General features: G+C 42.1%; 1 protein-coding gene across 1 annotated transcript in view; it reads right to left on the bottom strand.

Annotated features, from left to right (window-relative positions):
- The window catches only part of CDKAL1 (CDK5 regulatory subunit associated protein 1 like 1), a 664701-nt gene that overhangs the window by 113384 nt on the left and 538398 nt on the right, over positions 1-12919 (bottom strand). Inside the window, exon 13 of the mRNA XM_047101748.1 lies at positions 9819-9881. Coding sequence (XP_046957704.1) covers positions 9819-9881 — 63 coding nt within the window. The remainder of the gene's footprint in view (positions 1-9818; positions 9882-12919) is intronic.

The following is a 12919-nucleotide window of genomic DNA, read 5'->3' as shown; positions in this document are numbered from 1 at the left end:
ACTGAAAAAGCACTGCAAATCCTAACTGTAATCCTGTCTCCTTAATCTTGCACAAAAACCCCTGAGAGGATGAATTATTGGCCTGTGGAAACACTTGCATTTCACTATTCTTTGGCAACAAAATTCTGGAAATTGTGCAAGTCAGAATCTGTATTGCAGGTTGGTAATCATAGGAGAGGCACACACACTGGGGCCTTTCAGCCACTGAAATAATGTGCTGAGGAAGACACAGGCCAGGCCTGGGGAGCTCATTCCAAAAACGGTATCAACCCACAGCCCACCAATCACAGGACTCCCGACAGTCTTAAAACTTGAGCAGTAGAGCTAAAGAAAAAAAAAAAAAAAAAAAAAAGGCAGTAACAGCTTCCTCATTTCTCTAGTGAATGCCTATACTGGTTGCTGTGAACATCACTAGCATTAATGTTTCTCGGTACATTTCAATAAAAATAACTTCAGCTACAAAGAAGTCATTAATTAGATTTTATGATGAAATGTATTGCTGAGAGGGGTGCCTGGGTGGCTCAATCAGCTAAGCATCTGACTTCGGCTCAGGTCACGATCTCACGGTTCATGGGTTTGAGCCCCATGTCAGGCTCTGTGCTGACAGCTCGGAGCCTGGAGCCTGCTTCCGATTCTCTGTCTCCTTCTCTCTCTGCTCCCCGCCCCCCCCACCCTGCCCCACCCTGCTCATGTTCTGTCCCTCTCTCAAAAACAAATAAAACATTAAATAATTTTTTTTAAATGTATTGCTGAGAAACAAAGTGTGCTTTTCAGGGTGGGGGGCAAAAGGTATGGGCACTTTTTAATATAACTTCTGTTTGTGTCTTCCACACTATTTTCCAGATTTCCCAGGTTAAAACGTTGTTACAAGATTTTAGAGAACTAAGGTCAAATGAGTAAGTTGTTTTATCTTCTTTTTTATTTAAATTCCAGTGAGCTAACGTACAGTGTGATATTATTTTCAGGAGTACAAGAGAGTGATTCAACACTTCCATACATCACCCGGTGCTTGTCACAACAAGTGCCCTTCTTAATCCCCATCATCTATTTCCCCCATCCCCCCCCCCGCCCACCTCTCCTCTGGCATGTTTTATCTTCTGGGTTTTTTAAAATTTTTTATTTATTTTGAGAGAGAGCTAGAGAGCACAAGTGGGGGAGGAGCAGAGAGAAGGAGAAACAAAATCCCAAGCAGGCTCTGCACCATCAGCCCAGAGCCTGACGTGGGGCTCGAATTCACAAACCGTGAGATCGTGACTTGAGCCAAGATCAGATGTCAGGTAGTTAACCAAATGCACCACCCAGGTGCCCCTGGTGAGTTGTATCTTCTTAATTAAAATGGTAAATGTTGGCAAAAGTCTATCTCACATAGGTATCAGCCTCTGAGAGTAGACCAGGCATGTGACACAACAAGGATGGGATGAGGAACAGGAGTAAACATTTCCCCACGCCCGTCACACACACGCAGCGGAGGTTTTAAAATAATTCTTTTAAATTCCATTCCATTTTGGGTTTTCTTTTCTTTCCACCTTTCTATCTCAATTTGCCAAAGCGAAATGTGTCATATACCTGCAACCTGGGTTGCCAGATAAAAATAGGATATCTAGCTGCATATAAATTTCAGATAAATGAATACATTTTTAATAAAAATACATCCCACATATTGCCTGAGACACATCTGTATTAGAAAAAAGTACTCCCGGTTTATCTGAAACTCAAATTTAACTGGGGGTCCTGTATTTTCATTTGCTACTTCTGGTAGCCCCAATGTATCAAGTGAATAGCGTGCCGTCCTGGTGGGGGTGGGAAAGGTTGGTAGGTGACAGTGCACAGCAGCGACGAGACACAGAACATGGTCGGGGCAGGGTACAAACACTGATGACAGAGGACAAGAGGGGGTGACCAGTGGGGCTGTGGGAGGCAAGGGTAGTACCGTACCCCAGCCCTTGGGACAACATGATTCCTGGCCCTGCCTTGTCCTCGTCTCTTCCTGATGGTAGTAAATATCGTGGAGGCAGGATACAACCAATGGCAGTACAAACTTTTAGGTTTTTAGGAGGTATTTTTACGTTTGATAAATAAGTTGAAAACACAGTAACCACCATCCACACAGATCCACTATGTAGATCTTCTTTTGATTATTTTTTATTAATACTTTTATACTGAATGTTGGCAAAGGATTTCATTATGAACTTTGCTCTTCCCCAGTTACTAACATTTCTGAGCGTGTTTGGGTGGAGAGGTGGAGGGGTTTCCATTTTCTGCCCATGACTCCACCTGCCCGTGGAAGGAAGTCACAAATGCCAGCTGATGTCTTGATAAATGGAACAGGACAGCGTTCTACCTGCTTCTAAGCTGCCTTGCTGCCGTCTTCCTATTTCTATGAGTCAGGGTTTCAGTTGATTTTCTCCTCCACCTTTCTCAAGTGATTTAGAATCTGACTTGCCCTGTTTCTCTGGCATGGACACCTGCCGTACTGGTCCTAAAGAGTTCCAAAGCCTTTGGCCAGAACCCCTGTGAGGCCTATCTGCCCAGCCCCCACGCCCATAGGGAGGAGTCAGGCAAGAAAGCAAGTTGGACAGGGCTCTATGAGAAACGGAGTGCAGGCATCGCCTGATCCGCTAAGTCTCTGATGTCCAGCTTTATTCAAGATGACTTTGCCCCAGGCTGATGGTACCTGAATCAGGTGTGTGGGAGGTTGGGGGAGTGGGGAGAGAGTGAAGGTGAAGGTGGTGGTTTTTAGGACAGGCTTGGCTGCTTTACAAGGAGGTCACTGGTCTCCCCCTACTTCTGTCTTCTGTCTCTCTTATTCCTTCTTACACATCTATTTCTACACAGAGTTTACCTATTTATTTTGAGAAAGAGAGAGTGCAAGCAGGGGAGGGGCAGAGAGAGAGGGAGAGAGAGAATCCCAAGCATGCTCTGCACTGTCAGCGCAAAGCCCAATGTAGGGCTCAATCTCATGAACGGCGAAATCATGACCTGAGCCGAAATTGAGAGTTGGACACTTAACTGATTGAGCCACCCAGGCAGTCCCAGAGTTGACCTTTAAATTTAGACTGGGAACAGAGGAGAGAGGCAGTTAAGAAGGCCCAGTTTGACCTTGAGCTTGAGCCGTCAATCTACCTTTTATCAGAGCATCTTACACTGTGGCTTTTCAGCTACTTGTGGTGCAGGGGTGATGGGCCTGGGCCCTGGAGCTAGACTATTCTGTAACTTACTAGCTACGTGACCTTGAGCAATCACTTAATCTCTCCATGTCTCAGTTTCGCCAACTGTAAAACAGGATAATCAGAAGGTATGGGAGTAAGTGAGTTATGTGTGTGTAAAGCTATGAGGAGAGTGCCAGTTACAGGGTGTGCTCTAAATAGTTGAGTAGTAATCATAATCATAGTCATAACAACACCACCAACCAAATAGGTCCACTGAGATTCCATTCTCTTTGTCAAACTTCAGGGTGACTGGCAAATCAGAATTCTGACATCCATCGGGTGATGGCTGTATCATTTTAGCAACATTAAAATCTCGGCCATTTACATACGCTTCCATACTACCCATCCCTGCCGAGTAACAACGTAAACTAACATGTTAAAAAAAACTGTTTAACTTTTAGATCTAATGTCACTTTAAGAGGAAAAGAGAGAAACACAAAGGTACAGTGGTAAAGGTAGGCTCGAGGAAACATGATGAGTTACTCGGCTTGAATCACACGCTGAGGAGGGTTAAAAACCAGGAAAATGCTTCTGGGTCAGGTTGGCACAGATCAGGAAGCAACGGGGTAGCCAGGGATGTTGACTGTTGAAGTAAAAGAACCAGCTGAACTCTGCGTGCGTCTCTGGTAACAATTACACGATCACCTTGAGAGGAGAGACATTTTAACAAACGGAAGCACAGATTTTGTACCAAGAGAGCTCTTTAGTTACGTCCATTATTTTGAGGCTGAGCTCGTCATTTGGCTTCGGACTGGAGTTTCTGGAGCCGAGGAAAATGGTTTTCCTATTTACCGACGTGCTCGCTTCCCTGGGCTTCAAGGCCAGAACCTGAGCACGGTTTTAAGTGCGGCACATGTAACCACAATAAGGCAACGCGATCAATTAGACGTGTATCCCATTGTTCCTGATATTTAGCAACATCACTAAAATTACTTTTAAAACATTTTTTAGTCTTTGCCAAAGATGGGGAAGAGAGTTAAGTGCACAAATGGCTTTGGACAATCTGCTGCGGAGAACTGTTTTAAGCATGGCATAAACATGCCAAATCAATAACTTGTTTCTTTATCCGCATGTGCCATGAAAATCTGGCTATCATAGAGTGCCGTATCCATTAAAAACTGAATATGCTATTTCCAGACAGCAGATAGCTCAAAGCTCAACAGGGCCAGCAGGCAATGATCCAAATTCACATCTCCCTCTCTAGAAGAACCACTCAAAGCACTCTGTTGCTACGTTATGGTACTGAAAGCACAGGGGATGATGAAGCCGTGCCAATACTGTAGCTGCCTCGGGACCGAGTCAAATGGCCACCATTCTTCAGACATAAAGAGCTGGGGAAAGTGACTTTTGTGACCTTCAATCACTAGACAAATCTGATGAATGGAGAAATGTAAATCAACACAGCATTTCTAAAGTGAAACTGTCCCTTTTGCTTCAGGTAGGTTATGTGCATTTACAAAAACTTGACGTCACAGAGACTAACAGTCTCTTAGGGAAGAAGGAAAGGATCGCAGTTTAACCCAAGACTTCCCCCCACCCCCCCACCCAAGACTTTGAAGATAAATGTCTGCTGTATGCTTCTGTCCACATGAAGCCACGGACAACATTTCACACTTTTTATTAAACACTATTTCACGGTACAGGAGTCGACATGAGTTCCCAGATGTCTTTGCATTAATAGCAGTTCCTAAGGCAGTCTCAGGAAGTGGGGGTTGTGAAAATAGGTGACAGTACTTTTTTGTATATTTGATATTGTCCTCAAAGAGGCATTGTACTGATATATTACTTACAATTATTCCATTCAAGTCACGCCTCGCGTAATCGTTAAGATAAAAATACCTCACCCTTTAGTATTTTTACAGGATCTAATTATATAAATAAGTGATGGGGGGGTGGAATATGGATTCTACCCTCATTTTTCCTGCTCACAACACATTTGTTTGGTCCTTTAACCCAACTACCAACACACGTTTAACCCCTCTTTTCCTATTTCTCTGTTGTTAAGCCTCTTTCTATAGTAATACTTCATTTGCCCAACCTTTAGAAACCAGCTTTCCTAAGAGTTTTCAAGATAAATAATATTTACCCTTAAAATGTCACTGTTTCTAAAAATAGACTACACACATCTCTACTATTTTAAAACATCTGCTTCTTGATGTACTTTAGGCCTGATCGTTTTACTCTGGGACAACTAAAATGTGCAGGGATCTTTGGGTGTCTGGGTCCAAATTAAGTGGTCTTGGGCAGCTGCACTTCTTAGAGTTCCTTTGTTAATGACCTAGCGTCTTTATGGCCTTGTCCTGGCCTTCATTTTTACTATGCCGCCACGTTTTAGTGGAGCTCTGACTTCTTGAAGCAATAACCACCCCCTTTGTAACTGCTGTTAGGGCTGACGGTGATTTGGGAAACCAGACATCTATATTTGCTGGAAATAGTCTTTTTAAAAGTGGACTGTGTGTGGATGGGGGGCAGGGGGACTTGAAGAAGTAATGAGGTGAGGAGAGAGAACTAAACATGGATTTTGACAGTCCTGACTGGCAGACTTTGCAGATTCTGAGCTGGGTTTTACAGAGCAGAGAAGCCTGCACAAAAGGCCTCTGGCTGAAGCAAGCACTAATGTTTGTTTTCTATCTACTCATACGCTAACTCATCAAGCGTATTCATACAAAGCCGTTTGGGGGGCACATATGAATTTGTTTATAGTTTAACTGATATACATCTGTGTCTGTAGAAATAACACTAGTCACTAAAAAAGAAAGAAAGAAAAAACAAAAGCTTATTCCACCAACATGGCTTTATAATAATGTTTCTTCTCATGTGTGCCTATTCATTCATGTTTATAAGTGTAGATAATTATTAAAATAATTATAGTCACTAAAAGCACATGAGATGCCCACTTCGTAAAATACACAAACTGTAATAGTGGTAATCTGTTAAAGACTCACTTTTAATGGTGGAATGCATATTAATTTATGCAGATTAACTATGTTTAGAAACTTACTCAACTATGCAGATGTTAAAAACCACTACAGACTTAAACAGAATTTTGTACTTTTTCTTTCCACGCATTTTCGTATTTTTTGATAGCTTTTTACATTAGCAGTTTATAAACATCTGTGTTTAGGTAATAAACTTAGACATTCCCCCTGAACACATAAATCTGATAAAATCTAACAAGAAAAAAGGAAGGAAATACAGAGAGAGAGAGAGATCTTTTATATGCATGGCAATACTTTTTTCAGGCCAAAGACAGAAAGCACATGGTACTACGCAGTTTTAATGAAAAGTGTTCTGATTATAGCCTACTCTACTTACCCATAACTTATCCAAAGAAAAAACTCAACTTCAGTGACCTGGAAGGCCTCCGGACCTGTAACCTTTCCTGGTAGGTAGTATGAGGTGTTTTCAGAAATTACAAGCTATGTTTATTACGTGTTTATTAAAATAACAGTGGACAGCATCCGATGCACAAAATGCAATCAGATTACCTGCCACTTTGGACTGTCTTTACCAATGTCCCCTTTTATTAGGACAGATGAATGGGATTTAGCTTTGGTTAAGCCTTTTTATATGTCTGCATTAGAAGAACTAAAAACAATTTCTAAAAACGGATATGGAACCAGAGATAATAGTCCAAAATGAAATTCTTCCAGTCTCCAGAAAAATTTGTCTTAAGAGTATAAAAATAAATGAGGTATTTTCCTTAAGACTCATTCTGAGTGTACATTTTGCTCTAAGTTTTGTTAGTTTCTGCAACAGCATTTAAGAGAAAACCAACTGACCATTTACAACCTGAACAATGGCTTCAGAGTATGATTAAGAAATGCACCTGGCCTCACTCAAACAACACATTTGTTTAACCCGGTGACTTTCCGGTGTCTGGGGTCAGGCAGGAGCAATCTGGGTTGGGTCGAGGAGGGCGGGGGGCGGGGAGGAGAGAAGAGCAAATGTAACTGACTCACTGAGAACAGAACAGTTGTACTAACTACCCTTTGTAATTACAACTGTTTTAACAGTTTCTAGCGGGCAAGGCTATCATTTTGGTGACCCACTATAATTTGGGATGTAGCCCCAGGAAGTCATGCCAACTTTAGAACATGAGCTGCACTGCTGAGTTTACTCAGCATGATGAACCCAATGAAACGCCGAGTGTTCCTACTTTGGTATAAATGTACATCAAGGGAAAAATTAACAATAAAAGGAATCTAGCTAGAGAGGAAAGGAATACCACAAAATTCACTCCCAGGAAAATTTCAAACATGTAGAAAGAAAATATATACAGAATAGCATGATGAACCCCCATAAACTCATCATTCAGTTTCAATAACCATCAACACGTGGCCAATCTTATTGTACCCTCCTCCCTACCCACCCCCTGCCTTGCCTTTTTTTTTTTAAAGTAAATCGCAAACAGCCTATATTTTATTTTATACGAGCTTTCATTTACAATGCATGTATGTATTTAACCCAAAGATCACTACAGAAATCTCACCAAACAGGAGGTGTTTAAGCCAACTTTAACCACATCTTACAAAATGTTCTAGCTAAAACCTATCTGCTTAGAAAGCTAATTTGTTTGAATATAACTGGGTAATTAAAATGACAAAGTAACTGGAAAGGCAACCCCCTTGTATTTTATTTGTGGGGGAAAAAAGGTACATTCTAAGACTGAGAAAGCAGTGTCTGTTACTCAGTCCCTGTGATGCTAGTCTTTGTAAACACCCATCAACAGGAGACCAGGTTAAAAGTGACCGGGGTAGACTTGCCCTGGATGGAGCCCAGAGAAAAGGGAGGCGGCAAGTAAGGGGCAGGAGCCGCCTGGAAACTTTCCCCTTTTCCGTCACTACACATGCAGAATACAGCAGGATGCCAACAGGCCAAACCTTTGGAACTTCAAAAATCACTCATCAAGCAGTCTAGCTCCTTACAATAATTTATTACCGATCTGAAAGCAAAGATCAAAAGGAACACTCCATCTAGCATTTATATATTCAATTCCTCATTGCCCAGTGACTAATTTGTAGAGGAATGAAGTCTTCACAAGGGAAGCCAAAATAATCTGAGGTGACTTTGATACAATGCCACAAAGGATATGAAGGGGAAGCCGGTAGAGGCTGCAAATGGCGAAGTTCCATTAAGAGCTCTAATAAAAGAATAATGGAATTTCCCTTCACTGTGAATTAAAAAATGTTAGAAGTGGGCAAAATTCAGACAAGTCAGGCAAAACCTTGGATTTGTCACAGCCTTTTATTGTTCTTAAATGTTAACTTTACCCACTGCTGCATTTATGTTAAATGGCTTCATCTTAAAGAAAAAAAAAAAATGCAACTTTCCCATCAGGAATCTCGTTCCCTTTGCTGGTGTATTACTTATCAGCCTGCACCTTCTCTCCCCTTTGTCAGGCACTCCCAGCTCTCTCCATGTCTTTCAAACAAATTGCCACATTCTGCCAAGCGACTGGTTTAACTTGAAAAATGTAATTTGAAATGATATAATTTTTAGTACCGTATATTGCCATGGTCACATGAAGCAGAAACACCTCGTTCACAAACTGTTGGTGCTTAAAGTCAACTGGTCACTATAGAAACACCAGAAGCTACTGAAAATCTTTCAACTTCCATGAACAACTGGCACAATTTTTTCCTCCTGAATCCAGACGTCTCCCGTATTCTCAACTGAGGAAAATAGTTTTCACACTGCTTATTTTGGCTAGTTAAAAAATCCCCACCACATGTCTCCTTGTAAATTCATAGATAAGGATTTAAGTTTATATTAGCATTTCAACTGTGCAAATTTTTTGTTCGCTTCTGAAATCACCTCGAATTAACAGATTTACTGGAACCTTACATGAAATAGAAGTTGTGCACAAGTCTCGGAAATCTTGTAATATATTTCCCTGTGATGATGTGGTGTGGAGCATTTTCTTCACAAACAGTTAAATGTGTGTGTGTGTGTTTTAAAGAGCCCTTATCTTTTACCATTATATGGTGAAATGCTTATAAGTAAAAAGATATTCGGGAATTCTTCAAATATGGGGAGCGCAGAACATGGGATATAAATGAAGCAGGACTGGCCATGAGTCTATAAAGCTGGGGCACAAACACGGAGGAGTCGTGACGCTATTTGGTCTTCTAGAAGGCAAAACTTTTGGCAGGGGATATTTCAGATATTATGCGATATACTGCTCATTGTTGGGGGTTTTATTTAGAAAGAAATAACTTTCTACCAGGAGCAATGGAAAACCAACAGTCGGCAGTTCCTATTTCAACGATCTTTACCAATTCAAAAGTCAAGTGCATCACTTTAGTGTTTGGAAGGGGAAAAAAAAACCCCAACCAAATAAATAATACCCCCAGATCTGTCTTTCCATCGACTTTGAGATTTCAGTGACAATATGCAACTGCATTTTAATGTGAATAAAATAGAATGACATTAGTTCGGAAATAAAGATTTTCTGATTTCTTTAGAAGAGATAAGGAGTTGACAAATTAAAATGGAAATGTAAACATAACCGGAAAATGTACTTCAGAATCGCTATGTACTAGTGAGACTTCTGCTCTATGTTCAGAAAGACATCTATCCAATACACGAATAACATGCTTCTCTTACCTTGTGATCATACGGATTGTAAGAATGGAATACCCGAGAGAGATCTTTTGTTCTTTGCTTTTTCTGTGGAAGAAAACACAAACATCTGAGTGGACAGGTGGCAAAAATATATACAGGCATATGTATCTATATGCAGACTTACCTATCTCCGTCTTTCTACCCATCTACCTGCATTAACATATTGTTTAGAGATTCTTCCTTGCGCAAACCGAGGGGCCACAGTGCCAACCTGGGACACAGGGATGCAATTAGAAACGAAAGCCACTTGATGGTTATGTGGGTGGTTGTCACAGACCAGGCAGGCAACCTTTCCTAGAGGTTTCCTGGTTGAAACACGAATCATCCTCAAAAAAAACCTCTATTTTTAAACACACAACTCAGAGAGTAAAATGAAGTAAAAAACTGAAGCGAAAGAAAACTCAAACACATTTGAGGGTGTGCAATTTCACTGTAATACCAAGCGCTGTCACTCTGAACTAGGCACTGCTAGGCATCCTTTTAAACAAAATACCTTCATCTGGCTTCCTAGTCACAGCTTGGGTCTGTCTGCTTGAGCCTCTAGCTGTATGCTGGAGGCCACCTTGGTCCTGTCACTGCTGTATGGTCCAAGTGCCTTGCCCGGTGTCTCATGCACAGGAAGCCCTCAACGCGTATTTGCGACATTAATGAATAAATGAATACGCCTGAGTTAGACGGGCATTTAACTGTAAGCATCTATAATGAGGACACAAGCCTCATATATCGTTATGAAAAGACAACCTCTTTTACCTTCTAATGATATGTTTTTCTCAAGCTGAACCCACTACTTGAGAACCGTCTCCACCTCCTGCTCCCCCAGCGTCTGTGACCCTGGAGAGAGGGTGGGGTTCTCTATTATCGTTGACTGTAAGAGGCAGATTGTTTTCTCACACACTGCGACCTGTCCACCCACCATAACGACTACAGATAATTTTGTGTATGGTTCTAGATCTTCTGTGCATATATTTTTATCGACAACTATTACTTTCCAAAGAAAGGGGATCTGGGACTGCCGGGCGGCTCAGTCGGTTAAGCGTCCGACTTCGGCTCAGGTCATGATCTGGCGGTCTGTGAGTTTGAGCCCCGTGTCGGGCTCTGTGCTGACAGCTCGGAGCCTGGAGTCTGCTTCAGATTCTTTGTCTCCTTCTCTCTCTGCTCCTCCCCCTCTCATGCTGTCAGTCTCTCTCTCTCAAAAATAAACATTAAAAAAACTAAAAAAAAAAAAGGAGACCATTCTGTACACACTACCCTAAAATCTACTCTTTCCACTTCACAGTTTGTCCCTGCCAAACTTAAAAGAGTTGTGTAACCAGATCTGCAACCCCTTAAACGGGGTACTGAAATCCAAAAATTTCTGAAAGCTGAACTCTTTTCTGTAACTCATTTTAGTTCTTTAATAAAATGATCACCTTTGCACAAACATCTTTGCCAGCTTGACAGTGTGCATTTTTTTAAAAAAGATAAAGTACAGAAGAACAGATACAGAGTCAAATAGCATGCCACGCTGGTTACCCTGATGGATGAGGCCAAACACTGCCCCAACTTGCCGTCTCACCAAGAGTGAACGAGAAGGGATTGAAGTGAAAGTTGGAAATTCTTTTTTTTAAGTTTATTTATTTATTTTTTGGGGGGGAGGGGGAGGGAGAGAGAGAGAGAGAGAGAGAGAGAGAGAGAGAATAGGAGCCAGGGAGGAGCAGAGTGAGGGAGAGAGAATCCCAAGCAGGCTCCACACGCTGTCAGCACAGAGCCCAACTTCAGGCTTGACCCCAAGACCCTGGGATCATGGGTCAAAATCAAGAGTCAGGCACTTTTAACTGACTGAACCAGCTCGGTACCTCAAAAATTACTTCTCAATTTACAGAGCAGATAAAACATCTTTAAGACAGATACCGACCATGTCCTCAGATGCCAATTATAGAATTTATTTCTTTGGGGCGCCAAGGTGGCTCAGTCCATTAAGGATCCCACTTCAGCTCTGGTCATGATCTCATGGCTCATGGGGTAGAGCCCCACATTGGACTCTGTGCTGACAGCTCGGAGCCTGGATCCTGCTTCAGATTCTGTGTCTCCCTCTCACTCTCTGCCTCACCCCTGCTCACGCTCTGTCTCTCTCTCTCTCAAAAATAAGTAAACATTAAAATAAAAAATCTATAATTTTTTTCTTATGTTTATTTAGTGTTCGCCATAGCTAGCCCCCTGCCACATCTTACATTTCTGGCACAAGCATGGCCGGTCTGTCCTTGATACAGCCCACACCCTGCTTTGGACTCCCCTCTGCTGTTGTTAATCGGACTACCAGGTTCCTGGCTGCTTCAGTCTTCACTTGCGAATGAATCCTTGCCTGGTATCCATGTTTTCTTGGGAAGTACTTCCCGATATCCTCCAACTCCAGGGTCTGCGTGAGCACGTCTGTCACACCTTCCTATGCCAGTGACGTAAGCAGACCTTCTGGCCTGGGTCGTACATGACCTTCTGCAGCCACTTGGCTAAGGAGTTGAATCTGCTATTAACCAGGATCTTGCATTAGAGTCATTTGTACACACTCATTGCACTCCTATAGACCAGCTTTCCTATTTCCGCACTGTCTTTGGGGACACAATCCCACTTGCCAGTCCTTCAAGTCACTCGGCTTTGTTTCTACGTTCTGACACCTGCAAAAAGTCATCCCTCCCTGCCGCCAGCCCAAACCTTCACTCCTCCGTTCCCCTCGTAAAAGGGCCTCCGACCACTAAACTCTAAAGTAATTCAACACTCCTTTTCCATGGAGAGCAAGGATGAGCCTCTAACTGATTGGAAATAGTCCCTTGGCTCTAGAAGAGCCCTAAAATCTGTATTGTACAGGGCAAGCTTGCCCACCAAGGTTTTCCTTAGCTTCTCATTTTCTCTGTCCTTTCCATGTACCCACTCAGTTGTGTAACAGTTCTTGGCTTCGGCTTCAATCAGAAGAAAAATGACGGATACTAACATTTCCTTTGGTACAAGATTCACTATAAAACACGGAGGGACATTTTTTTCAGAAAGGAAACGATGCTAGGAAAGATAAAATATGGAGCGTATCAGTATTCAATTTAGGAGGTGTCCAA

This window comes from Lynx rufus, unplaced genomic scaffold (genome assembly GCF_022079265.1).
Source record: "Lynx rufus isolate CCGP_SWC_20201006 ecotype Redwood Valley unplaced genomic scaffold, mLynRuf1.p SCAF_6, whole genome shotgun sequence".
Classification (NCBI taxonomy): domain Eukaryota; kingdom Metazoa; phylum Chordata; class Mammalia; order Carnivora; family Felidae; genus Lynx; species Lynx rufus.
This window is presented reverse-complemented; position numbering and strand designations above follow the sequence as displayed.